At 43.0% G+C, this 27,753-nt stretch overlaps 1 protein-coding gene across 3 annotated transcripts in view; it reads right to left on the reverse strand.

The window, feature by feature from the left end:
* Positions 1-5,228: 5,228 nt before the first annotated feature.
* The window catches only part of LOC146699602 (phosphatidylinositol-binding clathrin assembly protein-like), a 37,049-nt gene continuing 14,524 nt past the window's right edge, over positions 5,229-27,753 (reverse strand). Inside the window, exons 9-23 of one of the 3 annotated variants that reach the window (XM_085469346.1) lie at positions 26,943-27,049; positions 26,794-26,835; positions 24,415-24,426; positions 24,167-24,252; positions 23,879-24,002; positions 22,821-22,951; positions 19,872-19,954; positions 17,624-17,701; positions 17,069-17,170; positions 12,812-12,943; positions 12,054-12,084; positions 11,872-11,971; positions 7,016-7,075; positions 6,672-6,773; positions 5,229-5,950 (exon numbers count right to left, since the gene is read on the reverse strand). In XM_085469346.1, coding sequence (XP_085325472.1) covers positions 5,936-5,950; positions 6,672-6,773; positions 7,016-7,075; positions 11,872-11,971; positions 12,054-12,084; positions 12,812-12,943; positions 17,069-17,170; positions 17,624-17,701; positions 19,872-19,954; positions 22,821-22,951; positions 23,879-24,002; positions 24,167-24,252; positions 24,415-24,426; positions 26,794-26,835; positions 26,943-27,049 — 1,205 coding nt within the window. In that variant the 3' untranslated portion in view covers positions 5,229-5,935. The remainder of the gene's footprint in view (positions 5,951-6,671; positions 6,774-7,015; positions 7,076-11,871; positions 11,972-12,053; positions 12,085-12,811; positions 12,944-17,068; positions 17,171-17,623; positions 17,702-19,871; positions 19,955-22,820; positions 22,952-23,878; positions 24,003-24,166; positions 24,253-24,414; positions 24,427-26,793; positions 26,836-26,942; positions 27,050-27,753) is intronic. The other 2 variants (XM_085469347.1, XM_085469349.1) reach the window with 2 other exon arrangements.

A 27,753-nucleotide genomic window follows, 5' to 3' on the forward strand; every position in this document is an offset into this window, starting at 1 on the left:
ATCACATCACTGTGCTTGTCGTGCGAGACGGCAGTGCAACATTTCATACTGCTGACAACAATATTTATTTATATAATATTTATATTATAATATGATTATGCGGTAGGAATTAAATGTATTGCACTGCAGTGGTTTGAGTCAGATCTAATAGACTCTTCTTCACACAAAAAAGGTTAATTATGGAGTTCCACAGGGTTCCATACAAGGACCAATTCTGTTTACATTATATATATTTATATAAGGTAGTATCATTTGAAAAAATAGCACACATTTTTGTTGCTAAGCAGATGATGCTATACAGCTCTCAATGAAGCCAGATGACACACATAAAGACGGACCATATCGCTCCCATATTGGCTTCTCTTCATTGGTTCCTTGTTAATTCCAGCATCAAATTTAAAATTCCTCCCACTATACACAAGGTACTAACAGGTGAATAATCAGGTCCCATCTTATCTTAAAGACCTCATATGAACCCAATACAAGACTTTGATCTTAGACCGCTGGTTTACTAGTAACTTCTAAGATATTTTAAAGTAGAATGGGAGGCAGAGCCTTCAGTTTTCAGGCCATCTTCTAGGGCAGTGGTTCCCAAACTTTTTTTGCTGGGCCCCCCTTTGTTTTACAAGAAAAATAGGTAGTAATAAAATAAACTACTAACTCTTTTACGCTGCGTCCGCACCTACACGGGTGTTTTTGAACACGCAGCTGTTTCGTCCACGTAAACAGCGTTTCGAATCACCGAAAAAGGAGATTTTTTTAAAACTCCTTTTTTGCGTTTAACATGTGGACGAGGAATACAGAGTTCATCACACAACGTCAAAGGTATGAGCCTTTATTCGCATCACGCTGTGGCCACGTTATTGTTTACATGAGATGAATTGCAGAAAGACAGATAGAGACAAAATACTGTTAATCTGACTGTCTGCAGGTTTTACACGCAGTTACTGTCCCTCCATTTACAAAGGCAGAGGCGTCACAGTGTAATTATTTTACATGTAGTTGTTTTTCCTGTGTAATAATGTTCAACATTGCATCAATACATTTTTCAAAAAACACCTCTCTGTGCAAAATGGGTTTAAACACATAAACAGCTGTTGGATCCTGTTTGTCTGTGATTTAGACAGGGGGAACAAACTGTGGCAGGATCAGCCTGATGTTATTTGTATCCTGCTGTAACTTTACTGTATAAAGAGCAAACATCTCCAACATGTCAGGAGTAGTTAGTCATTACAACAAGTGTTTGTGAACACTCAAGAATGTGGGATCCTGTTTTTCTGTGATTTAAACAGCCCAGCGCTGCTCCCGACGCAGGGAAAACCAATCCTGCAGGGAGACCTACCTCTGCACTTGTGCAGGTGAAGCCAAAGGGCAGATTTGCTTCACCATATTTTCTAGTCTTTGTCTCAGAATGAAGTTGGTTTGGAAACATATTCAGCTTCATCTCCTGCTTTGCGTTTGTGTGGTGCCCCGTGTCCAAGCGTTTTGGGTTTTTTTCCCTTTTCATACCCCCCCCCCCCCCCCTGCAATAGCTCTGTGCCCCCCCTAGGGGGCGGGCCTCACACTTTGGGAAGCTCTGTTCTAGGGAACCAGTTCAGTTTGGTTTTGGGAGACGGACACGCTGTATACAATTGCTACCATTTAATTTATGTTTTAAAATCATTGTTTCAGTATAAGTGCATCAAGGTCAGCATTAGGTCAGAGGAGGGAGTGCTGATTTTGGAGGTGGTTCATTTTTTGCAATTAAAGTCTAAATTGTGGATATTTAACCTTTTGTGAATAGTAAAAGGTAATAATCTGAGTGTTCTTCTTTACTAGTGCAAACTGATCTTGCAGGTTATTCTAGCACTTTAATTATAACATTTCCTAGAGACCTACTACTATCGAGGCCTCTAAAATCAACCCAGAAATTACAAGTGCCACGATCAGTAGGTGAGCTACGTTAACAAGTGGGACTGACAGGATTTGACCTGCAAGATTTTTACTTATTTTATCAGTGTTGGTACTGGGTGAATCCCTTCACCCACACCGGCTCCATTCGGACTGTGCATTCCCTACTGGGGAAGACCCACAGGATCTGAAATTAGGACCTTTGTTTTAAAATCAGAGAGCCAAACCAAACTTCCTGTATAGGAGTCTGGGCCCTACAGATTCTTGACCTAAAACGTCTTTAAACACGTGATTTTGCCTCAGAAATAAATCCTCTTTCATTGAAGATCATCATCCGTCTAAAGAATGACTGGCACGCCCGATATATCAGGACACATTTTTTAAAGAACAGGGGAAATGAAGTAACCATCTTTGTAAGGCCTTAAGTCATATTAAATTTATCATGAAAGTCAGTGTCTTACAAACACACACGGATCTTTCTGCTGCTGCAGCTCGACTCAGAGGAAGTGGCAGGAAAACAAAGAATCTTCTTATTACTAATGGAGCTGCTCTGCCAAGCAGGATGCAGCGTTCGAGGTCTGTGTGCTGAGACGCTGCACCTGTGCTTCAGCAGCAGAAGCCACCACAGTCATGAAGGGTGAACTCTGCACAAGCTCAGCTAATGCAAATTCTGACTGTCTCTTGCTCTCACACACGATATCCATCTCAGCTGCCATTAGGCAAGATATATATATATATATATATATATATATATATATATATACACACACACACACATATATTAGGGGTGCAACGATACACAAAATTCACGGTTCGGTTCGGTTCGATACTTTGGTGTCACGGTTCGATATTTTTTCGATACAAAAAAATGTTCATGCCTTTTTAATTTGTCATTTATTAAAATTATAAATATATATTTTAACTCAAAAGTACAGTTTTTGAATTTAACCCTAACCCTTGTGCGTGTTTTTTATTTTGACAGCGAATGCGCACCTGCGGACCACTTATGTGCAGCCCTGGTTATTTAGCTCGTCATATTGCAGCCACAGAAATTCTTTTGTCCATGAAACCATAAAGCTGCACTTTCTTTTTGCCTTATAGTCTGATTTGTCATAACTTCTCCGTTTTGTGGTAAGCTTTTCTTTGGCTGTCACTTCTTCACCCTGACCTGTCTTATTTGGCTCAGCAGAACTAAAATATATATCCTGCTGCTTTTACACACACACACACACATAAGCTCAGCGATTCTCTGCGATCAACCTCTCACATGTTTAAGCTGCGGGAGATTTCACTTGTCATGTTTGCATAGTAAGCTAACGATTAATAAGACGATGTCAGAGGAATTGGTGCGCAAATTATCATCACTCACAGATCAGTGCTGTCGCTCTCTATACACAGTTCGCACGATTGCAAAGTGAAAGCAAAAAAACAAGCGCAAATTCAAACGCGATTTCAATATGTCACATATTGACAGTGGCTCACCGATGCCAATGACATAATTACCCAGCTACATTTCTGAAAGAATGCAAAAGCATTGACATATATTTTTCCTTCCTACAATAGCCCGACGGGCAGGGCAGAGAGATTTTTGTAGCCCGACTGAAAAAAATAGCTAGCCCCAGGACGTCGGGCTAGCGATTTTGCGAGCCCTGTATCTGATTGAGGAATCACTCATCTTTGGAAAAGAGAGTTTATTACAGAGAAATGTCTCTTTCCAAAATAAAAGCTATACTATCCGCTTCTTCTGGGCTATATTCTCAGCAGCATAAGGAGAATCATGTGCTAACAGCTGTCTAAATGACTCGGCTAAAGTTAGTAGCATGCTTGCTTTTTTTTGTCTGCTTCCACTTGTCTTTGCACTAGGATGATGTCGGCGTAAATGTGCAGTCATATTCGTTGTGTTCCCACTAGTGCTTTCAGGTTAATCTCGTTGAAATGACCTTAACGCCACAACACGGCAAATCTCCGTTAACGAGCTACCGCCGATCGCTCCGTGCATGGGGCTAGACGGCCAACACGTTAACGAGCTAACTGCGCTAGCACACTAGTTCACACCAATGTAATTGAGCATTGCATGGCACATCCAACATACTGTTTTACCTTAGTCCATGACTCGCTTACCTTCAGGGTCATACGTCACATGAAGACCAAAATAATTCCAAACGCCAGATCTGAATGAGGGTGGGGGAGGTTCATCTTGCAAGGAGAGCTTAACTTCTGTCTCGCTAGCTTGCCCTGCGCTCTTCCTTCTGACGATGCTGTCTGTGTTGAGCGCTCAGTGGATCTGCGCTTGACAGTGCAGCCTAGGCGGAGTAGTCGAACGCAGATTCACTGAGCGCTCAACACAGACAGCATCGTCAGAAGGAAAGTTGATAAAATAAATTAAAAATGTTGTATTGTTCGATACATATGCGTACCGAACCGAAAGCACTGTATCGAACGGTTCAATATCGATACGAATATCGTTGCACCCCTAAAATAAATAAATATCTATCTATCTATATATCTCAATTTGCCCTGAGGTCATTAAAACCCCATTACTATTACTCAAAAGAGACCACATTTACCTATAGACCCTATTAATTTATGTTCTCTGTAAAGGATCACAAATCATGAAAAACGTTCAAGTGAAAAACACTTCTTACTGTTATGATGCACCGTGTTGATATACCACTAGTTAGTTTTTAGCAGTATTTGTTCATTTTAAGTCCGAAAGTGCATGAATGTTGGATAGAAAGAGCTCGTGTGAATGAGGCGTTTTGTGTAAAGTGGTTTGAGTTCTCAGAGGAGACGAGCGCTGTATAAGAACCAGTTCCTGTCGAAACACAATCATGCAGCTCTGCAGCATCACTGCTGGACACAGTGAACGAACTGGAACATTAACGGCAGCTCAAAATGGGACAAAGACGACAGAGAAGCCGCACAAGTGTGGAAATGTGTACTTTATAATCTGAGTGACAAAGCTAATGTAGTCAGGTCATGTTTAAACAATCTTTCATACCTGCAACCACCCATCCTGTGACTGGCAGCATGACTTCTACATACACAGAGCACTGATCAACAGCAACTCTCCTATGTCTCTACCCACACCCACCCACACACACCCACCTGCCCCCACACAGACACACCTTTGATGTAAGAGTAAATGCCAAGCATCAAAAGCATAAATGAGCATTCAGTGCAACACTGTCCTGATGACTACATGCAGAATGATGGTCAAACACCAGATTCATAGAAACTGAGTCCAGTCGTTTGCTGGTACTAGTGACTTATTACGTTAACATTCATCTCAGTGTTTCTGAGCCACAGAACAGAATACAAAGACTATTTAGTGCCCCAACATCAAACATCTCTTTATATTAACTTCTTTTGTTTTTTAAATAATCTCAATCACACAAAATCTAATCAAGAATAATTATGAACCTGAAGACGCTCCCTAACAGGAGGTCAGACAGCAGTTTTTGTTTTTAATGCAACTCAGTCTGTGGTAATTATAAATAAATACAAACAATACACAATGAATGTCTACTGCAAACAATAAATCATAACAGGAGTTTGCTTGTTTTGCTAATATGAGGATGCTTAAAGAGGTTAATCATAAACGATCATTGAAAGAAACGACTCTCCCAGCCCGGACAGGAGGAACGAAACAGACAAATCAAACAGCAGGAGGCGTGGTCACAAAGCAGCGTGATTTTCCCAGCAGATCAAGCAGTGACATCAAAAAGCTCTTCCTATGGAGGTTGAGTTTCTCTTAATCAAAGACAGTCAGGAAATGTCCGGTTTGCATGGTTTGAAATGGCAGCAAGCACGCTTTCTCTCCTTTTACGACTTGGATTTAATCAGAGAGGCACAACATCCTCTGTGAAACGTCCACAGCCACTGTGATCCTGTGTGAAGTCACTGAGCTCTTATTCAAGACGTCTTTTTCTGAGCTGTTCGTTCTCAGAGAGGCGAGTTCATTAGAAGCAAACAGGAAGTTTGCCTGAATAATCGACTCTGCTGCGAATCATCCTCAGATGTGAACGACGCCTCCTCTGGCTGGTTACATGAACTGCATCTGGAAGGACATGAAACAAGAATAGAGCAGAATTTAAGAAAACACCATCCAAACACAGCGATGTGAGTGCAGAAGGGTTCACCTGCTTTTACTGGGGAACACTGTGGAAAGATTAACATGTAGGGTCCACTGTGGGAGTGGATTTTACACCTGTTCCTACCTGGACACAGGATTTAAGAAGATTTATGTTCAGATGGTGTAATGGAACAAAAAGCTTATATGTGTGTGTGTGTGTAAGCCATGCATTATAATCACATGACCAATGACTTAATGAAAATACAGCCATGCAGCATGCTCGGTGTCAGTCACTTTCACTGAAGTGAGATTCAGTCTGAGAAACATTCGTTGGGACAAACACAAATAACACATCGCAAAATTACCTGAAGACTTTTTCCCTTTTATATGTTACTAACTGTCTGCAGGATTAGTAACACAAACTCTTGTGTGTTGACAATGCAGCCAAAGTTTAAAAAAAATCTATTACAAACCAAATTTGCAGCTAAAGTACAAACAAACTCCAGCGCATGTAGCACACGTCTGTGCTTCCATCATGGTTTAAAGGAGACGTGGAAACTAGTCCAGCCAAGTGTGAAGTACTGACTGTTGACTACAACAACCCGCTCTGCTTAATCGACCTCTTGAACTTAGAGATAATAATTATAGGAACATTGTGGACACTGACGCAGACGAGTCGTATACTGTAGACGCAGACATCGGTTACCTGAGCACCAGGATTGGGCCCAAAGGGGTTGGGTGACCTCATCGCAGGCTGAGTATACATCATAGTAGGCTGTGTGATCATCATGGAGCCCATTCGGGGAGGCTGATGGGGAATAAGAGATGATAAGTATTAATTTACATAGCATTTATTCATTCATCCAGTCATCATGTAAATTAATCCGTCTCCAAAAGCGACTCCGATAAACAAAGCCAGCTGTCCTCACATATTCTCAGATTTCTTTCTTCTAAAATCATCTTCAATAAATTCTCACCTCAGACTCCACAGTCATTACTGCTCACTGTGAAATGGGTCCCTGCCTTAAAGTGTGCGACCAGCAGACTTACCATTGCATATGCCAACATGCCCGCTGGTGTGGCTGCAGGGAAAGCCACAGCAGATGGTGCCTGCAGTAAGACACAAAGAGATGATCATTTCTCTATAACAAGGACATCAGCTAGCAGTGAAGTCCTTGTCCAGCTCACACAGTCGCTCTGTCACTTCATACTGACCCGTCTCACATACGTTACTGATGAAGTTGCCAAATATTTAAGGTAATTTAGGAATATTAGCTTACAAATCCATGCTGGAGCCTGAAGCACATAAAGCAGGACACAGCTGAGCTCAGTGCATCAACTCACCAGGCTGAGCTGCTATGTTTATTCTATTGAACAGCATGTTACGCTTTATTCTCAGAAACTAAAATGTTGTTGATTTTCTGTGTCACCACAAACATCACATCTTACAAATTTCACTGAAATATGATGAAGATGTTTTCAGGTGTGAGCATTTAAACATCCCAGACATTTCCCCTGGATTACCAGTGTAGTGATGGACATGTTTAATAATTACTACTGTTTTGTGACGACTTTTACGTTTGAGTTTTAAGATATATTTCAATAAAATTTAACCTCCTAAGACCTGAACTCTTCCACAGCAGCATTTTTAATATCTCTGTGATATTTGGGCTGATTGGGACCTGATGAATCTAAAAACAAAGAACTACCCGATTTTTTTTTTTACCTAATTTTTGTTCTAAGAAAAATCAGAGCCACATCTGAGGATATTCATTTAAAATTTCGATAGAACAGTAGCAGTATAACGTCCTCGTAAGTGGATATCAGGCCCTCGTAGAGCAAGATCGAGTATTTTGGTCTAAATAACCCAAAATGTGATGTCCACATATGTGGACGCAGGTCCTAGGAGGTTAAAGTTAAAAATATACATTTAAGTTAATTATAGCTTATAATTAGGCTCTGGTGCTATGGACGTTTCAGTGTTTTTGTTTTGAGGTATGAACAGTGTCTGTAGGACAAACACTGAGACTAGTTAGGGGAGGAAAAAGAAGAAAAACTAGAATTTGTACTTCCAGGAGAAATTGCAGTGGGATTGTTGCTCCCAGCGAACTCGGGACTGCAGCTTCTACATGAGTAGCTTGTTTGTGTGGAGTGGAAACAGGTCATAGTGGCAGAGTAAGAGAAATACATCTTACTTTGCTGGCGTCCATCGATTGGTTGAACAGTTCGTGACGAGCTAAATCATGAATGAACAGGTTTCATTGATTTGATTCATGTGTGCCGCTGTCGTGCTGTAACGGTAAATAGGCTGGGTGGGTCTCTAACAGTATTGTGTTCATATCTTACAAACATTAGCAACGCTAATCTTTAAATCACTTTCTCCTGCTTCTTTTCATGTAACTCCAACTACAGCGTGCAACAGTATTTTCATACATTTCTTTTAATAGCTTCTTTTTAAGTCAAGATTCCCAGAAACGTTCTGTATTTGGGTAAAAAAAAAATTGTTTTTCGTTGTATGTCACACGCAGGGACCACTTTGATCCCTCCTGTTGAAACTGGACGGATTAAAGATCAGCCCACACTTCACAACACGTCTGCACCTGTGACGGAGGACGCTCTGACTGTGAGCCATCAGGCTGGAGGTGGAGTGCAGGGAGAGTACATCGTGCAGTTTGGGAATTACAGGATCATCTTTCCCGTGTCTTCTGCAGAACGATGTCATTTCTTCTCATAAAGCACCTTTCTACTCTACTCCAGCACTCGGAGCACTTTCTACACCCTATGTGTGTTTATAGTGGTTTATATCCAACATTCACACTCAGATTAACATACCAGGATCACGTCAGAGGCGAGTGTCTTGCCCAAGGATACTTCGGCATGCAGATGTCTGTGAGGGTTCTCAGTCATCGTAGTCTAAGGAGCTCAGAAAGAAAAGCGTCTGGACTTCTTTAAGTGGCTTGAAGATGTTTCATCCAAGAAGCTTCTTCAGTTCTAGGGTCAAATGGTGGACAGTCCCCCTCGAGAGGGACAATGGACCCCCTATTGATCCTCCACCTAATCACATGAGCCGAGGTGTGAAAGCGGGTGTGGGTCCCAATCAGCCAAGGTTTCAGGTGAGCTCATTGTGAAACCTGGCCCCACCCTATCATGTGATTTCCTGAGGTCAGATGGCCCAGGATGTGAGTGGGCGTTAAGGCGTCTGGGGAGGATCTCAAAACTGGATTATAGATGGCAGACAGTTGGTGTGGTAAGCCCCGCCCTCTGTTCAAAGATGGTCGCTCACAGTGGACATACAGTGGGGCAAAAAAGTATTTAGTCAGCCACCGATTGTGCAAGTTCCCCCACCTAAAATGATGACAGAGGTCAGTAATTTGCACCAGAGGTACACTTCAACTGTGAGAGACAGAATGTGAAAAATAAATCCATGAATCCACATGGTAGGATTTGTAAAGAATTTATTGGTAAATTAGGGTGGAAAATAAGTATTTGGTCACCTCAAACAAGGAAAATCTCTGGCTCTCACAGACCTGTAACGTCTTCTGTAAGAAGCTTTTCTGTCCCCCACTCGTTACCTGTATGAATGGCACCTGTTTGAACTCATCATCTGTATAAAAGACACCTGTCCACAGCCTCAAACAGTCAGACTCCAAACTCCGCCATGGCCAAGACCAAAGAGCTTTCGAAGGACACCAGGAAAAGTATTGTAGACCTGCACCAGACTGGGAAGAGTGAATCTACAATAGGCAAGCAGCTTGGTGTGAAAAAAATCAACTGTGGGAGCAATCATCAGAAAATGGAAGACATACAAGACCACTGATAATCTCCCTCGATCTGGGGCTCCACGCAAGATCTCATCCCGTGGGGTCAAAATGATCATGAGAACGGTGAGCAAAGATCCCAGAACCACACGGGGGGACCTGGTGAATGACCTGCAGAGAGCTGGGACCAAAGTAACAAAGGTCACCATCAGTAACACACTACAACGGCAGGGAATCAAATCCCGCAGTGCCAGACGTGTTCCGCTGCTGAAGCCAGTGCATGTCCAGGCCCGTCTGAAGTTTGCCAGAGAGCACATGGATGATACAGCAGAGGATTGGGAGAATGTCATGTGGTCAGATGAAACCAAAGTAGAACTTTTTGGTATAAACTCAACTCGTCGTGTTTGGAGGAAGAAGAATACTGAGTTGCATCCCAAGAACACCATACCTACTGTGAAGCATGGGGGTGGAAACATCATGCTATGGGGCTGTTTTTCTGCCAAGGGGACAGGACGACTGATCCGTGTTAAGGACAGAATGAATGGGGCCATGTATCGTGAGATTTTGAGCCAAAACCTCCTTCCATCAGTGAGAACTTTGAAGATGAAACGAGGCTGGGTCTTCCAACATGACAATGATCCAAAACACACCGCCCGGGCAACAAAGGAGTGGCTCCGTAAGAAGCATTTGAAAGTCCTGGAGTGGCCTAGCCAGTCTCCAGACCTCAACCCCATAGAAAATCTGTGGCGGGAGTTGAAAGTCCGTGTTGCTCGGCGACAGCCCCAAAACATCACTGCTCTCGAGAAGATCTGCATGGAGGAATGGGCCAAAATACCAGCTACTGTGTGTGCAAACCTGGTAAAGACCTATAGTAAACGTTTGACCTCTGTTATTGCCAACAAAGGTTATGTTACAAAGTATTGAGTTGTATTTTTGTTATTGACCAAATACTTATTTTCCACCCTGATTTACCAATAAATTCTTTACAAATCCTACCATGTGGATTCATGGATTTTTTTTTCACATTCTGTCTCTCACAGTTGAAGTGTACCTCTGGTGCAAATTACTGACCTCTGTCATCATTTTAGGTGGGGGAACTTGCACAATCGGTGGCTGACTAAATACTTTTTTGCCCCACTGTAGATGCTTCTTTCACTCCTCTTTCAAACCATCTGTCTTTTCTGTCCAACATGTGAACACTGGTGTCCTCGAAAGAGTGACCTTTGACCTTTAGATGCAGCTGTACAGCTGAGTCTTGTCCCGTGGAGGTGGCTCTTCTGTGTTGTGTGTTTATGAAGTGGCAGTTTGGTCTCTCCAGTGTAGAGGTCTGAGCACTCCTCGCTGCACTGTACAGCTACACTATGTTGTTAAGTTTGTGTTTGGGATGAACCAGTGTGTCTCTGTGAGTGTGTCAGTGTGAGTCTGAGTCTGAGTGTGTGTGTGTGTCAGTCTGACTGTGTGTCTGAGTGTGTGTGTAAATGGTAAATGGCCTGTATTTATATAGCGCTTTACTAGTCCCTAAGGACCCCAAAGCGCTTTACATATCCAGTCATCCACCCATTCACGCACACATTCACACTGGTGATGGCAGCTACATTGTAGCCACAGCCACCCTGGGGCGCACTGACAGAGGCGAGGCTGCCGGACACTGGCGCCACCGGGCCCTCTGACCACCACCAGTAGGCAACGGGTGAAGTGTCTTGCCCAAGGACACAACGACCGAGACTGTCCGAGCCGGGGCTCGAACCGGCAACCTTCCGATTACAAGGCGAACTCCCAACTCTTGAGCCATGATCGCCCCAGTGTGTCAGTGTGTGTGAGACCATCACAATTTGATGAACAGCTAAATAGATTTTATTTGCCAACGATGTCACAACAACGAGCCTCCTGCTCAGTCAGCACTCAGTTTATTGGCTCCTTTCTTCCTGACATCAGTTGGTAAATACCAAGTTGTTACCCTCCAGCACATCCACCCATTTCCTTTCTTATGGCTCATTTCTACTGTAACCTCTTTAATGGCCTGTATTTATATAGCGCTTTACTGGTCCCATAGGACCCCAAAGCGCTTTACACTTCCAGTCATCCACCCATTCACACACTTTATAACAAATATGTGTGATGCTGGTTGAGCAGGAACAGCAGCCTCACCATGGTTGCAGGGTTCCAGGTGGTGGAAGGAGCTGTGTTGGGCAGCCAGTTGGTTCCACCAGTCAGCTTCTTCTCATCCGACTGATTCCAGTGAAGATCACTATAGAGATAAAGGAAACGCTCGTCAGGTTTATAGTGCATTACCAGGGAAGTTACGTTCAACACGACTGAAGCGCACTTACTTCTTTGCTCTGCCGTTCCCAATTCCTAGATCTGAAGAAAGCAGAAGTCAAATAATGAATGTATAGCATGAAACCATTTTATTCATCTATTTGGTTTTTAAATCGTTTTTATGGGGAAAAAGCTGATGTTATAGTCTTCAAACCTTTACAATGACATACTTTAACTTTAAAAAGGGGGAAAGTACAGCCAAAAGGAAATGTAAGGAGTGAAAGTAGCAAAGACCTGGCTGCCTCAGATTTGACCCAGAGCTAAAGTTATCTGTGGTGTGCTACTTTTACAGCTGTGGTCTAAACTGACATCTTTTTAGGTATACTTCTGCTGCTACTATGGCTGCTGCCAATAACAACAGTGACACAAAAACTCTGTCAAAGTAAAAGCATTTGTTTTTCCTCACTAACAATTTGACAAGTTCAGAAAACATCCAGAGACAAACGTGTCCAACGATGAAAATTCAGACTTCTGGAAAAGTCTCAGGAGCTGAGTTAAGATCAGCTGAGACTGTAAATGTGAGCTTGAGCTGGGAACAGTGCGGAAGAACAAGTAGAGGAAACATAGCTAAAGCTATCTACAATGTATGTACGAGGCATTTTTATTCATCCAGCATGAGTCACAATGGTAGGACAACTCATATTAGAAAAAACATTTTTCACTCTTTATCTGGGTTGGATACATTGATCTTGTACAGCAATGTGTGTAATTTAACTATATTCTGAATTCTTGGGGGAAAACAAGCAGACGTAAAAGGAGAAAAACTTACTGCCAACAAGATTAGCGAGTGACGAATCCAGATCATCACATACCAGCTTGGGGTGGGGCTGCTGGCTGTTTAAAGTCATGCGCTGATGTGGTGAGGATGCCACTGTAGGTTTTAGGATGCCACCTAAAACATCTTAATCAAATTGGGGCAGGACAAAGGGAAAGGAAGGTAAGGGAGGGGTGACAGGTTGGGGGGCCAAGAACAGGTAACGAGGACATAGTAAAGACACGAGGTGTACATACGCACACAAACAGAAAGAGAGAGGGCGCTGAGTCAGGATGAGGCAAGAAGCAGGGACCTTAAAAAAATGATGAAGACAGTGAGAATAATGTGTGTTGGTCCAACTCACCCAGACATGCAAAGCCCAGGACGGGTGTTTGACCCAGGACGGGGGAAAAGGAAGGATGGGGGTGATGGTGGAGGTTGTGAGATTGTGAGCACAACGAGGGTGAAAATGATTCAATGCATGTACAAGCATTATTCTGACAAGTTAATGATGATAAACTGGTATAGCTGAGGCTTAGTGTAAAGTAGCTATTAACCTCAATCAAATGTCTGTCGCAGTGGCACACAGTGTTCAATACTGGGACCAGTGCTTCTCATTAGTTACAATAATGACACTGCACCACTGGTTAAAACGTAAATGTTGCTTTTCATTTTTGATATAAAACAGACAGCACACACGCTAAAGGTAAACATGTTTACGACAGCAGCACATGACACAAAAGTACACATTTGTGTCATGTGTCATATTTTTACCAAGTCCTGTCTGTGAAGTTGTCTTACTCTATTGTAATGAGCACAGTGAGCTCATTTCATGGTTAAAAATGTGATTCGCCCATTAAAGAAACCTGAAACTGATGTCGTGTTTAAACTGACACTGATCTAAAAAAAATATTTCCACCAAAAACTTGATCACTTACTGATTCTACAACATTACCCACTACTGAGATTTTAGGACAATCTTAATTTCAAAGATCAGTTTCATTTTCCACAGAATACCCAGCGGGTAAGATAAGTACTGCAGACATCACCTAGATAAATATATTTCTAAAGGCACTATTGACATGAAATTCTCACCAGATGTTGGTAACAACCCGAAAGCTTCAAGACACATCCTGTAAAGAAGCTCGTCAAAGTATTGCTCAGGTGTGGTTTTCCACAAAAACAGGCTTCAAATCCTGACGTTCCTATGAACTCCGAACTTTAGTTCTTCCCATAGAATTTGAATTGGATTTAGATCAGGTGATTGGCTAAGCCATTCTAGTAGCGAAGTGCTCTAATAGGGTGATATGGTACTACAAGGTCATTAAGATAAGATGGGGCCTGATTATTTAAGACCTTGTATGTGACGAGCAGGATTTTGAATTCTGGATTTAACAGGAAGCCAAAACAGGAGAAATATGCTCTCTTTCTAGTCCCTGTCAGGACTCTTGCTGCAGCATTTTGGATTAGCTGAAGGCTTTTCAGGGAGTTTTTAGGACATCCTGATAATAATGAATTACAGTCGTCCAGCCTGGAAGTAATAAATGCATGAACTAGTTTTTCAGCGTCACTCTGAGACAGTATATTTCTAACTTTAGAGATGTTGCACAAATGGAAGAAAGTTGTAAAAAAGTTGAAAATTGTATTTATTTGTATGGTTTGCTATCTTAATTTATTTAACTATGCATTTATCTGGAATCTTTTAGGATTAACACTTCAATTATCGTTATTACTATTACTAATAATAATAATAATAATAATAATAATAATAATAATAATAATAATAATAATAATAATAATAATAATATTATTATTATTATTATTATTATTATTATTATTACTTTAATGACTGCCATACGTTCATTTTATGTTGGTGTTGATACTGTTGAAAAAACAAATAAACATACGTTTTAAAAAAAGAAAAGAAAAAAAAAGAAAGAAAGATAGCGGCCATCCAGGTCTTTATGTCTTTAAGACATTCCTGCAGTTTAACTCATTGGTGTGTGTTATCTGGCTTCATGGACAGATAGAGCTGGGTGTCATCTGCATAGCAGTGTAAATGTATGCTATGTCTTCTAATGATGCTGCCTAAGGGAAGCATGTATAATGTAAACAGAATTGGTCCTAGCACTGAACCCTGTGGAACTCCATGATTAACCTCAGTGTGTGAAGAGGACTCTCCATTTACATGCACAAACTGGAGTCTATTAGATAGATATGATACAAACCACTGCAGCACAGTACCTGTAATACCTACAGCATGTTCTAATCGCTCTAATAGGATATTATGGTCGACAGTATCGAATGCTGCACTGAGGTCTAGCAGGACAAGCACAGAGATGAGTCCACTGTCAGAGGCCATAAGAAGATCATTTGTAACCTTCACTAAAGCTGTTTCTGTGCTGTGCTGAGCTCTGAAACCTGACTGAAACTCTTCAAATAAACCTCTGCAGATGATCTGTTAGCTGTTTGACAACTACTCTTTCAAGGATGTTTGATATGAAAGGAAGGTTGGAGATTGGCCTATAATTAGCTAAGACTGCTGGGTCTAGAGATGCTTTTTGAGTAAAGGTTTAACTACAGCCAGCTTGAAGGCCTGTGGTACATAGCTGATTATTAGAGATAGGTTGATCATATTTAAGATCGAAGCATTAATTAATGGCAGGACTTCTTTGAGCAGTTTTGTAGGAATGGGGTCTAAAAGACAGGTTGATGGTTTGGAGGAAGTAATTATTGAAGTTAACTCAGAAAGATCAATTGGAGAAAAAGAGTCTAACTTAACATCAATGGTACTAAGAGTAGCTGTAGATAATATTACATCTGTGGGATGATTACTGGTAAGTTTTTCTCTAATGGTTGGTCTAATGGGGGGAATTGCCTCAAACATTTGACCCACAGCATGAATTTAATTAGCATGAATGTAATTTCTTTATTGCTGCTTAGCAATGATGATGACTCTGAAAATGGAGCCAAAAAGAAACCATTGACAACTGATAAGAAAATCAATAAGGAATCAAGTCGATAATGGACTTGGAATGGTTAAATTCTTATCATTTCCCAAAGAGTTTAATTTTGGTCTCATCTGACAAGATACTCTCCCAGTATTTCACAGACTTGTCTAAATGTTGTTCAGAAGACTTTAAATGCTTTCACATTTAAACGCATTTCAACATATTTTTTCTTCAGCGATGGAGTCTTGTTTGGTAAATGTGCATTTAGGCCACGGTGGTTGCGTACTTATTGTTGTCGTTGAAACAACTGTACCTGCTGATTCCAGGTAGTTCTGCAGCTCTTCACAACTGGGCCTTGGCTCTTGAACAACTGATAATTCTCTGTCTGAAATCCTGGTCGTGGCCGGTTTATGGTGAAATTATGTTCTTTCCACACTGGATCCTTCAGTAGTTCCTCTGTAACCAATGCTATGACTGTATTTTGTAACAATAAGGTTGCAAAGATCTTGAGAGCTCCCTGGTTTCCCCATCGAGGGGTATTCCATGTGTGACACCATGGTACAAAGAGACCTTTTTATACACCATCAGTTGGGACTGAGCAGCTGATGTAAATTTGCACTAAGTGGCAGGATTGTTTTCTAATTACTGATGGAGTTCCTCCATTTCTTTGTATCATTTCTCTTGATCTGTGTAGGTTCTCGGTCAGGTCATGGTATAATACAGAAGAGCCACCATGACAAGACTCAGCGGTACATCTGCACCATCTTTACGATACGATGCTCTTAGGGTGAGGCAAGGTCTCACAATGGTTTCAGCAGAAACCGATGCTAATAATGACTCACACCTTGGGTCTACGTGTCTATATGATGTTGCACATGATCAACAGTGGGCCAATAACTGTCTCGTTTCCCGATTCCCACTCTCTGCACCACGTGATTTAAAAACTGAAGAAGCTTCTTGGATGAGAGGGGAAACGTTTTCAAGAATCCTAAAATAGCCCAGTTGCATTTTTCCGAAGCTCCTTAGTAAGTTCTCGTTATTACCCATAAGCTCATTTTTGGACAGCTATGGTTTGATTTGTTTGCATGTGTGGATTGGTTGGGTTGTTGTGACATCTAGTGAAAATTTCATGTCACTAGCAGCTTTAAAAATATCATATCTTAGAAAACTGGTGAGGTATTGAATACTTATTTATCCGCTGTATAGGACAAAGAAAATCTAAGTATTGCTGTGGTTGACTAGTACATCAACTACGTCATCAATCTATCTTCCTAATGTCTGCCACTAAATTTAGATGGCAGTTGTATCAATAAAAACTTACCTGTGGAATCCAAGTTGTTGGCATTAGTGTTGTTGCCAAACACTGAGTCAAATTCTGCATTGATGCCTCGCAGGTTCGGAGCTGGGGAGGCTGTAAACGCTGCTGAGGAAAAACACTAAATTCTATCAGAATTCAAACATTAATGATGAGTCCCAACGGGTGACGATCAACATATACATGCACAACTGTCTGCTGCATTTCACACTGACAGTTCAAAAGTACTAATACATTAATGTACATGTGCATGAACCATATGTTAATATCACGTTTGGGCTCACAGCGGATTCTCACCCTGCTCTGTCACATGTGCTCTGAATCCGTTTTTCCACACTTCATTATACTTGCTGTTACTGTGCTATTTATAGTATTTCACTGGAGTGGATCTGCTTGTCATCACAGGCCAGATTAAAGCCCCAAAGCAGAGCCCAGGGCAGGAGGAGGAGTCTAGTTCCATCTCATATTACTTTAATCACAACGCACTGAAATGTTAGTGTAGAGTTTTTGTCCAGTAGTCCAAAAATCACAGTTGTAACACTTTGAACAGGCTGAGCTTACCTGTGAATAGACCAGCTACAGCAGGCTCAGAGTGGAACAGAGCAGTGGTGTTGGAAGGGCACGGCCCACAGAAAGAGTCTGACTCCCAGCAGCAACAGCACACATGCAATAAGAGAAGATGATGAAGATATGAGACCAGGAAAAATACATCAATGAAAGAACAGTGAGAGCACCAAGCAGCTGCAGGAGTGGAACAAGCCGCTCCAGGCATCTCCTACAACCCCGGGCCGGTACCGGTCCATGAGTCGTTTGGTACCAGGCCGTGCGAGTTGAGGCTCGGGTGTGAAATTCATGGTTTTTAGTTTATAGTTTGACCTCTAAAAATAAATAAGATCATCATAAATAACTTATAAAAGGAGTAGGAATATGCATCACAGTAAGCCCCAAGCAGCTTTCTAGTAATAATGTAGTTCCCAATACCACTAATTGACTCTGTAATACTTGTTTCACAGGTGGTATCCTGTCACGGTACCACAGTGGACTTCATTCAGATCCTGAGATCCTGTTCTTTCACAGTCTGGATGCTTACGCACTTTATTAACCTGTGGCCATGGAAGTGAACACATGAATGAATATATCTGGATGGGTGCTTCTGGTAACGTAGGGTAGCCCTGTTAGTCCATGGCGTAACGCTGCCTCTTCCCTATGGTAGCTGGGATAGGCTCCCCTGCAATCCTGATAAGGATAAGCCAAAGAGGATGGCTGGATAAATATACTGTAGCCGTCTCTCGCACAGGCAACAGGCAGTTACCTCACAGACACACAGGACAACAAATTACAAACACAAGGGTAGTAAAAGCAATTTTATATAAATTATTGCTGTTTAGGGAACTCCAGTCATGTTCTTGTGAGCTGTGCGACTCGCTATGACAGACAAATGCATCTCAAAACATCTGAAAAGAAATACAACTTTAAAACATTGTTTCTTCTTAGTCCTGAGTTGTAATAATCTTGCACGTGTCCACTAATGTTACCATCTATTCCATTTACAATCATCAGGAAACCAACAGTGTGCTCCACATCCCCCTCGCTGCGTTTCACTTCAGCAGCGGTGGTAATGTCGACATGTTCATCTGGACGCAGCGTTTTCAGCGGGAGAAACGGAAACATGCTGTGATTGCAGCCATTCCCCAACTCTGTGTGAATGGTACTCATGGCCATTGATCAGTGGTTGTTGAATTTTTATAATTATGATGAAGGTGACCTCCCAGCCCATGGCTCCTTCGGTGGTGCTGGTTTCAGTCAGTATGTAAATGTCCTGCTTATAAGGTTGGAAACCTGCAGTCAGCTGAGACTGAAGAAGTCGTTTCTCCCACTGAAAATGTCCGGATGAACAGAATCAACTTCTGGGGATTTACTTAGCTGGATGATTGAGCATCAGGACGATGTGACCCATATAATTACCTTATGGATTAATAAAATATTCTGACATTTCTCAAAGAGTTTTACTCTATAAATCACAGACGAACTCTCTCAGCTTGTACTCAGTTCCTCTCGTCTAAATTCATGGTCAAAGGTAAATATGAAAACTGTACTTATAGAGTTTTTGTATTCAAACTGAGCACTCAAAGCACATTTTACTGCAGAGCCCTTTTAAACCACTGAAACTCAAACATTCATTCAATGTTTGAAAGTATTTTTCTAACAATCACTCTGATGTATACGTCAGGCACGTACAGATGTGTACACCACTGTACGTCCTGAGCCACACCAGTGGTGATGTTTAGAATATCAGTACAGGATAGTTGGACAGTGTGTGCTTATTATCTATTATTGTGCGATCTAATGTACAATATAAAGCGCATTGAGGCGACTTTTGTTGTGATTTGGCGCTATATAAATAAAATTGAATTGAATTGAACTGAATTGGGCTGTAGCTCAGGTGGCAGAGCGGATCAGCCACTTACCAGAAGGTCGGTGGTTCGATCCCAGGCTGCTCCAGTCTGCATGCCAAATATCCTTGGGCAAGATACTAACCCCATGTTGCTCTCGATGCATCCATCGGAGTGTGAATGTGTATGAATGTTAGATACTCAGCACTTAAGCTTAGAAGTGCTTGTGTGAATGGGTGTGATTGGGTGAATGAATTAGCTGTATAAAGCGCTTTGAGTGCCCGGACAGAGTAGAAAAGCGCTATATAAGAACCAGTCTGTTTACCATTTACCAATTGAATTATAACTGTGTGACATGTGTCTTAATGTGGTAACTGTGTAGGCTGAAGTGTTTCCAAGCAGAAAGGTGTCCTCACCTCCCCATATGTTGGTGGCGGTGGAGAGAGGCTGCTGGAAGGTCGGCTGGAGGTCCAGCAGGTCACTGGCTGCGCTGAAGGTGCTGGAAAGAACGAGCAGGAAAACCAATCAATGAAATAAATAAAAACAATCATCCACTTCCTGAGGAAAAAGTTACATTTTCTGTTAAAACTGAGGTGTTTTTGTTTTTCATCTTAACAGTAACTGGGTTTTACTGTGTGTGTGTGTGTGTGTGTGTGTGTGTGTGTGTGTGTGTTTATTGCCATATGCACAAGTGGTTACGCAGGGCAATGAAATTCTTACTTTGCAACTCTTCAAACAGCTAAATAAACAACCATCTAAAATAAGAATAAACTGAACTCTGAGCAAAGAAAATAATAAAGTAAAACAGCACTTTGTAGCTGATGTAGCTGATGTGTGGGTGTAGTCAGAATTTGAAGTGCAAGTCCTGTCACGGGGTAATATATACAGGATATGCAATATTAAAATTGTTTCTATTGTATGAAGTTGTAAGAGTTAGTGTCTCTGCCCGGGTTAGGGCCCGCCCTCCATCAACCTTCCTGAACAGGATCCAGTAACCATCACAGAGCGGACATCTAACAAACGGTCTCCAGTAGGAAGAGCTGGAGAACACCGAGCCCTGATAAGATTCACACCTATTGGCTAAAGACGCTAACGGTACGCTACAAATGTCTGGCAGCTGCTGTGGGACGAGGATGGCTAGCTGAAGGCCGGACAGTCCTGTCCCTAAGGATCCCCAGAAGGGGCTGGTCCCATCAAACTACCTGACAATAATCCTCCTCAGTACCACATCAAAGCTGCTGTCACGCATCACGCTGGTTAAGATAAACAGGCACATGGATCAATACATGAGTGAGGCACTGAAAGGAATGGGCAGGAATCCCAGAGGAGCAAAACATCAGCTTCTGAGAGACAGAAGACCAGACTGACCAACGAGTCCATCGCCTGGACGAACTACAACAAAGCCAGGGAAGGATGGCCAACACAGATGGCGCCCATGTTCTAATCATGTCTCCCTATTTCCAAAGCATGCTGGGACCCGGTGAGCAGAGAGGAGAAAACAAGCTGAGCGAGCTGAGGCACAGAAAGCATCAAACATTCAGTCAAGCACTAAGAATCAGCCACAAACCCATCTGTGGATTTATTATTACAGTCGCACCCAACTACCCGGCACATGACGACAGACCTGTCAGGGGAGGCCCAGGTGGCAGCGTTCACTTTTAACATCCTGATCCTAGATCAGCTGAGGCTTTTACTGAAGGAACACCGCCACTGGTTCCAGGGAGGTTGGATGGGGTTGGAGGGTCAGCCCTTCACATGTGTCACAGGGCTTCATGATGCAGCAGCCAAGTGGCTGCAGCCCGGCCCCATGAATGGAGAAACCAGGGAATTGAACCTAGCCTTCCTGGAGCAATTCGTGGAACGGGAATGGCGGAGTGGGTCCGCTGCAGCCAGCTGAAGAACCTTGACATCAACATCAGGCTGGCCACGGGACACTTGTCAGCGCAGCCAGGGGTCCTGCTAGAGCGGCAGTCAGCCGGTCAAAGCCCTGAGGAGGTGGCCCCGTTACGTGTCCCAGACTCAACCAGCTCCAGCAGAGAACCAACTAACCAGTCTCTCTGCAAGTCCCAGAGGCCATGGACATTGCACCCCGCTCACTGGGAGCTGCATGAGCTTTGAGGCAGGAGTGGTGGAAGTGTGGGCGGACACTACTGCAGAGAATGCCCACGTACAGAGGTAGAGCAGGTGATCCACATCGCCAGCACTTCATCACCCTCCCATGGTCCAGGAGAGATACACAGTCTTCCAGTAAGGAGCCATGGGGTTATGGATCCCTCGCCACCAGTAGAAATTAAATATGGGGCTAAAAGTACAGACTTAAGGCTGCAGTTAGAGACAGAAACAGATTAGAGCAAGGTTCAGTTGGTCAGTGGGGCCTTGTGTAGGGTTGTGCTCACGACCATTAGGAACGTGCATCGTCTGTGCTGAGCTCAGCAGTGACGGCAGGTTGTCCGATACTGACTCTGTGTCTCCATTGTGATGACCAAGAGCGGATGTTGCTGCAAAAGCATTTTGCAGATTTGTTCTTTCCCCTGCCTGGTTGCACCACACTGACCATAAGAGACAAACAGTTCAGATGCTGTGCTGGGGATGAGGACAACAGAAGAGTCGCACAGTGCGTGGTGTAGCCCCATAGTTCCTGTGGTGAAGAAAGATGTGTCTTCACAGTGTGGACTAGCTCAACGTGAGGGAGGTGTCACAGTATGGCAGTCGAAGAGCTCTTGGAGGGTTAGGTGCTGCTTGATTTTTTCACGATGCTGGAAGAAACCAAGGGCTACCGGCAGATTCCCTTGTCTTCCAAGTCCAAGGAAAGAAATTCTTCTCCACACCGTGTGGACTGTAGCAATTCGTCATTCGTTTGGCTTATTTGGAGCCCTTGCCACTTTCCAGTGCCTCATGGACCAATCCGAAAGCTGCATATGCCACCACCTATCTGGATGAAGCTATTATCCATAGTGATACTTGGATGAAGACTATGAATAGCCGCAGTCCTGGAGTCCTTGTGGCAGGTGGGCTTCATGGCCAACCTGAGCAAGTGTGGGGCTGGATGGAGAGAGTTACAATATCTGGGGTCCTACGTGGGAGGCAGGTGTGCCCTCAGATTGAGAAAGAAGTGACTCGAATCCATCGAATTCTGCCACCCTCCCAAGTCCAAAAAAACCAAAGGAGGTGGGCGGTTCTTGGGGTCGGTTGGCTTTCAGTACCTGTTTGTAATGAACTTTCCCCCTCTGCCCAGCCCCTGCCTGGGATTAAGGCCTTAGGGGATCACCCCCTCATGGTGTGTGATTGTATGAAATTAAGTTATTTTGTGCTGTTTGTTTTATTTTCCTGGTTATAAAAGTAGGAGACACAGGTTATGTCCTCACCTGCTGGTCGAGTTGGTGGTTGAGAAGGGGTCAAGAACAGGGGCGGAGTCTATGGTCCCATCCAGAGAGATGGGGGAGGAGTCTGTGGTCGCTGTAGTGGGGGTCTTTTGGCGCTCTTTCAGACGCTGTTCCTGAAATAATTATGTGAGTGTTAGCAACGTAAGCTAATCTGGATCCAAACACAATTTGTCTTTGCAGGGTTTCTTTTGAAGAATGTGAGAGAAGCAGCCCAGGAGAGCCAAACTACTTATAACCTATAATAGGCCTCGCAAATATGCATATATGTCATCCCTATAAACGACATCCGATGACGAAATGGGAACAAAACAATTTAAACATTTTTTTGATGATGAAGCAATAATGATCTTTCTTTTTTAAAACAGCACAAGTAAAATTTGGTGTTTGTTACACCCAATAAGACTTTGTCCAAAGTATTTTTTAATTAAGTCATAAGGAACCAGAAACACGAACAAAACAAAAACAAACAAAATATCATTTTTTGTGCACTTGTTGAAACGCTCCCCAATGGAAACCTGCAACCATCGCGCCTGCAGAATGAACTTCCTAACATTACAAAATCAAATATTTAATTTGTCAGTTTCATTTGAGATCATTTCTTTTGCCACACACATAATATTTGCTTTGCTAATTGTTTTTGTACATCTACCTACTGTTACCCTAACTATAGCAGCCGCAGCAGGTAAACCTTTACAGCTGTGGTGCGTCGTGATACAGTCACAGAGATTCAAACATTTCAAAAGGCAAAAACGCCCCATCACAAACACCACCAGGACTGAATGACTAATAATAAGACAATAATTTCCATAATTTCCTCAGCGGGTAATGAGGTACTACTACTGGTATACTACCAGACTCCCAGTACAGGCAAAGCTACCAAACTGGGTCGCTGCTACAGACGAACCCAAAGCAAATTTCTCCCAACGTCTGAACTACACAACACAGAATGTCAGCTCTACACAACATGCTTACAGATGCTGCTTCTCTGGCCTCACGTGCATCAAGGAGAAGAGAATCTAAGACGTGAGGCTGAAACGTACTTTCAGGGCTTTGAGGCGAGCCTGCTCTTCCTCCAGGGCAGCCTGCTTTTCTCTCTCGTCCACTTTGGAGAAAGACATGCCGGTGTTGGCCAGGGAAGAGACCGCACTGGAGAGGGTGCTAGCTCTTAATCACGGGACAAACAGAAGAAGAAGATCAAGAATTATTTCAAGATACAAGTGTCTTACAACCTGACTAGCATGCATAATGCTTTTTGATCTCAGCCAGTGCAGAGCCATCAAATCGCTGAAGCAAACACTGGGCTAGCAGGGACCAGGAAACAGACCTACCTGCTGGCTGCTGTTGAATCTTTGACTTTCTTTCCCTCTAAAGACGCCAAGTGCTGCTCCAGGGCATCCAGCAGACTGCTTGGGGCCTAACATGAATGTCATGACACATATTCAATTTCAAATGCTGAAGAAAACCTGATCTGGATCTTGTGTAGAGGAAAAAAAGCATGAAAACAAGCCGAGTAATTGCCAAGAGTCAAAATACAGCTTTGAATACAGAGATGGAGAGAGAAAAGCCAGATACTTACACACACTGTAAACTGAAGAAAGAGAAACAGAAGAAAGGAGAAATACAGAAAATAAAGGTGGCCAAGATATTAGGAACACATGTGGAGCAAAGCATACTGGGATTTAATGTAGGTGCAGAAAGAAAACGAAACCTGCAAATAAAGCTACTTTTAAACATAAGTCGCTGGTCTGATATCCAATAAGACAGCCTGGATTCACACCGTTAGTTTCTGCATGACATGCATTCATGAGTGGGTGTGAGCCTGTCTGTAAGTGCAGCACTAGGACTGGGCGATAGACTGAGTTTCTAAAAAATATCAATATAATAATAATAATTATAATAATAATGGATTGCATTTATATAGAGCTTTACAATGCCACTATTCATTCACTCTCACATTCACACACTGGTGGAGGCAGCTACGGTTGTAGCCACAGCTGCCCTGGGGCAGACTGACATATCGCGCCATCGGCCCCTCTGGCCAGCACCAGTAGGCGGTAGGTGAAGTGTCTTGCCCAAGAACACAACGGACAGAGAGAGCTGGGGATCGAACCGGCAACCTTCCGGTTACAAGATGAGCTTCCCACCCCCCTGAACCACAGGGGGTATACTTTTATACGAGATATAAGACATGACAATATTATTTATATCCACATCGTTTATGTTGTGTTGTAATTATACTTGTGGAGCCGCTCTCTCATCCACGTTTGCCTCCCCCCCATCGCTTCACCTGCAGGCGGCGACAGGATGGACACGGTAGCTATTGAAGCTGGTTGGTCGAATATTTGGAGATGGTTTGGATTCAAAGTTTCAGCAGCAGAATAAAGTGTCCTGACAAAAGGTTCGAGCACTGCTCATCTTTTCCACCATTTACACCAGCGCCACAAAGTGCGTGCTGTATCTCAGAGCGCAAAGTCCTGCCAGCCTCCTGCACCTGAAACAAACGGCGTTATAAAACTCACACACTCGTGGATTATGGGAGGGAGAGTGACATTACTAAAGCAGTGACCATCGCTGAAGACATGGTCTCCATCTCAACTGTGGAACAGCTGCTGAAACACCAGTTACCCAGTCAGAGATACTTTGAGAGTTGCTGCCAAAAATGTTTACTCAAGTTACCGAGAAGCTCGCTGCCCGGCTCAACAAAGTGTCTCACTTCACACTGATGACATGTGGTCCATGTGAGCCATACATGGAAGACTGGACTGAAACCTGCCTGTCTCCAGGCCACAGCGGGCAGCACACAGCTGAAGCCCTGCAGGATGCTCTCACAACCTGGCTTAAACGAGGCTAATGTCGTCGAGGCGGTACAGCTCAACAACAGGCTTCAACTGGACACTGCTGAGTGCAATACTGAATCAGCTGATTTGAAATAAGAAAGAAATATGATATCAAATATCAAATGACAATAAAACTGTAGTGAGAACACGCCAACGACCGTACGTCTTCCTGATTTTGTGCCAGACTAATCTGTCAACAGCATCAGGCTTCAAGGTTACAACGTTGCCACCGACACTGAAAATCCTTTCACAAGGCTGAAAAACACCATCACTGTATTTTATTCAAGAAGAATTATTATTTAATAAAGACCAATAATTTGTATCCGAGTCATTTTTCAAGTGCATCTGCAGCTGTACATGAGTGTGCATGTGACATCTCGCACACGTAGCTTTGACTAAGAACTCTGTTTTTCCTTTATGGGTAGAAAACATGTAAAGATATATATTGCATATAGACATTCGATATATGATTTTTGGTCCACATCGCCCAGCCCTATGCAACACATGCAACAGCTGCGCACAGCAGTGGGTGTTAAAGCTTGTTAGCACTGAAGCTTCAGCGAGTTAGCAGCTGTGAAAGGACAATAACAGCCACATTTAATAACATGCCCACTGCTGCATCACTGTACGAAAGTACAATCATTCACAATCATGCTGCTGCGACTGTAAACTTCTGTGACTGCACTCGTATAATGCAGCGAGTTTTCTTGAAAATGTGCCGCTCATGTATGTTAGCCTGTAACTCTGTCTAACAGCAGCACAGCGTAGCTTTGGCTGCTTCTTGCACCTGATGGTTTTCAGAGTTTTCTCATCATTTTATGTGATTGTTCATTAATCTTCAGAACATTATCTGCGTCATCTCGTGACATCACCATTTAACATTGGAGTGAAATTTCACCTTCATATATGAAACACCTGTGACAGATTATACTGGATTTCCACATATGTTTGCAAGTTTTAGTGAATTGCTCCAACTACTTTCAATTTTGGTGGCTCCACAGTTACATGTGCTTTATTAATTTCTCCACCTTTTACTCAGGAAAAAGCTGTAATAAAAAGCGCAGCGCTGAGTCCTGTTATCTGCTGCACTAAATGACTGTGTTTGTGTGAAGGCTCACCTGAGACAGGTCTGGGATGTCTCCTCGATCAATTCCAACTTGCTGAAGGCAAACAAACCGAAACGTATTGAAAATCAGACAGAAACAAGAGCCAGCTGATCTCAGTGATCACACGCTCCTTTGCAGTCCCTGACAGGCTAAAGACTTACCTCTGCAACTTTGAGGAACTCAGAGATTCTTGTCATTCGTGTAAGGAACTTCTTGTAGAGGTCCAGTCCTTCTTTGCATTGAACTTTTTTCATGTCAAAGTATTTCTCTGTTAATCACACACAAAAAAGAAATTCACTTTATTTTCAGGTAAAGTTTTTCTGCAGGATATTTCTGAGGTGTGATCGTCGAGGATCAGGATTTGGTCCACAAAAATCAAAAAACACACCCTATTAACCGTCCCTGCAAAGTCTTATAATAGCAACAACAACAGTAATAACTTTCTACATTCTTCTACATGCTGAATGATTTCTATTGCATTCTGTCTGCAACAGAAATCAAATCTTCTCCCATGTCTGCTGCAGACGTTCCATAAACGTGGACCTTGTAGCTGCTTTGCTTTCACTCTTCTGTCCAGTTCATCCCAAACCAGCTCGATGGGGTTTGAGTCTGGAGACTGTGCTGGACACTCCGTGTTTCCAAGCTTGGCACAGTTGGACTGTTTGGGTGATTATCCTGCTGTAGGATGAACCTCTGACTGAGCAGAGGCTCCTGCATGGAGCTGCAGAGGCTCCTGCATGGAGCTGCAGAGGCTCCTGCATGGAGCTGCAGAGGCTCCTGCATGGAGCTGCAGAGGCTCCTGCATGGAGCTGCAGAGGCTCCTGCATGGAGCTGCAGAGGCTCCTGCATGGAGCTGCAGAGGCTCCTGCATGGAGCTGCAGAGTGCTGTGGAGCTGTTCTGGTTCAGGGAGCCTCTCACTCTGTACGAGTCACAGACCCTGGATCAGCAAACAGCCCCAGACCGTCACACTT

The sequence above is a fragment of the Copadichromis virginalis genome, linkage group LG10 (assembly GCF_057382275.1).
Source record: "Copadichromis virginalis isolate Kocher_CV1m ecotype Utaka linkage group LG10, C_Virginalis_male_GT1.1, whole genome shotgun sequence".
Lineage (NCBI taxonomy): Eukaryota > Metazoa > Chordata > Actinopteri > Cichliformes > Cichlidae > Copadichromis > Copadichromis virginalis.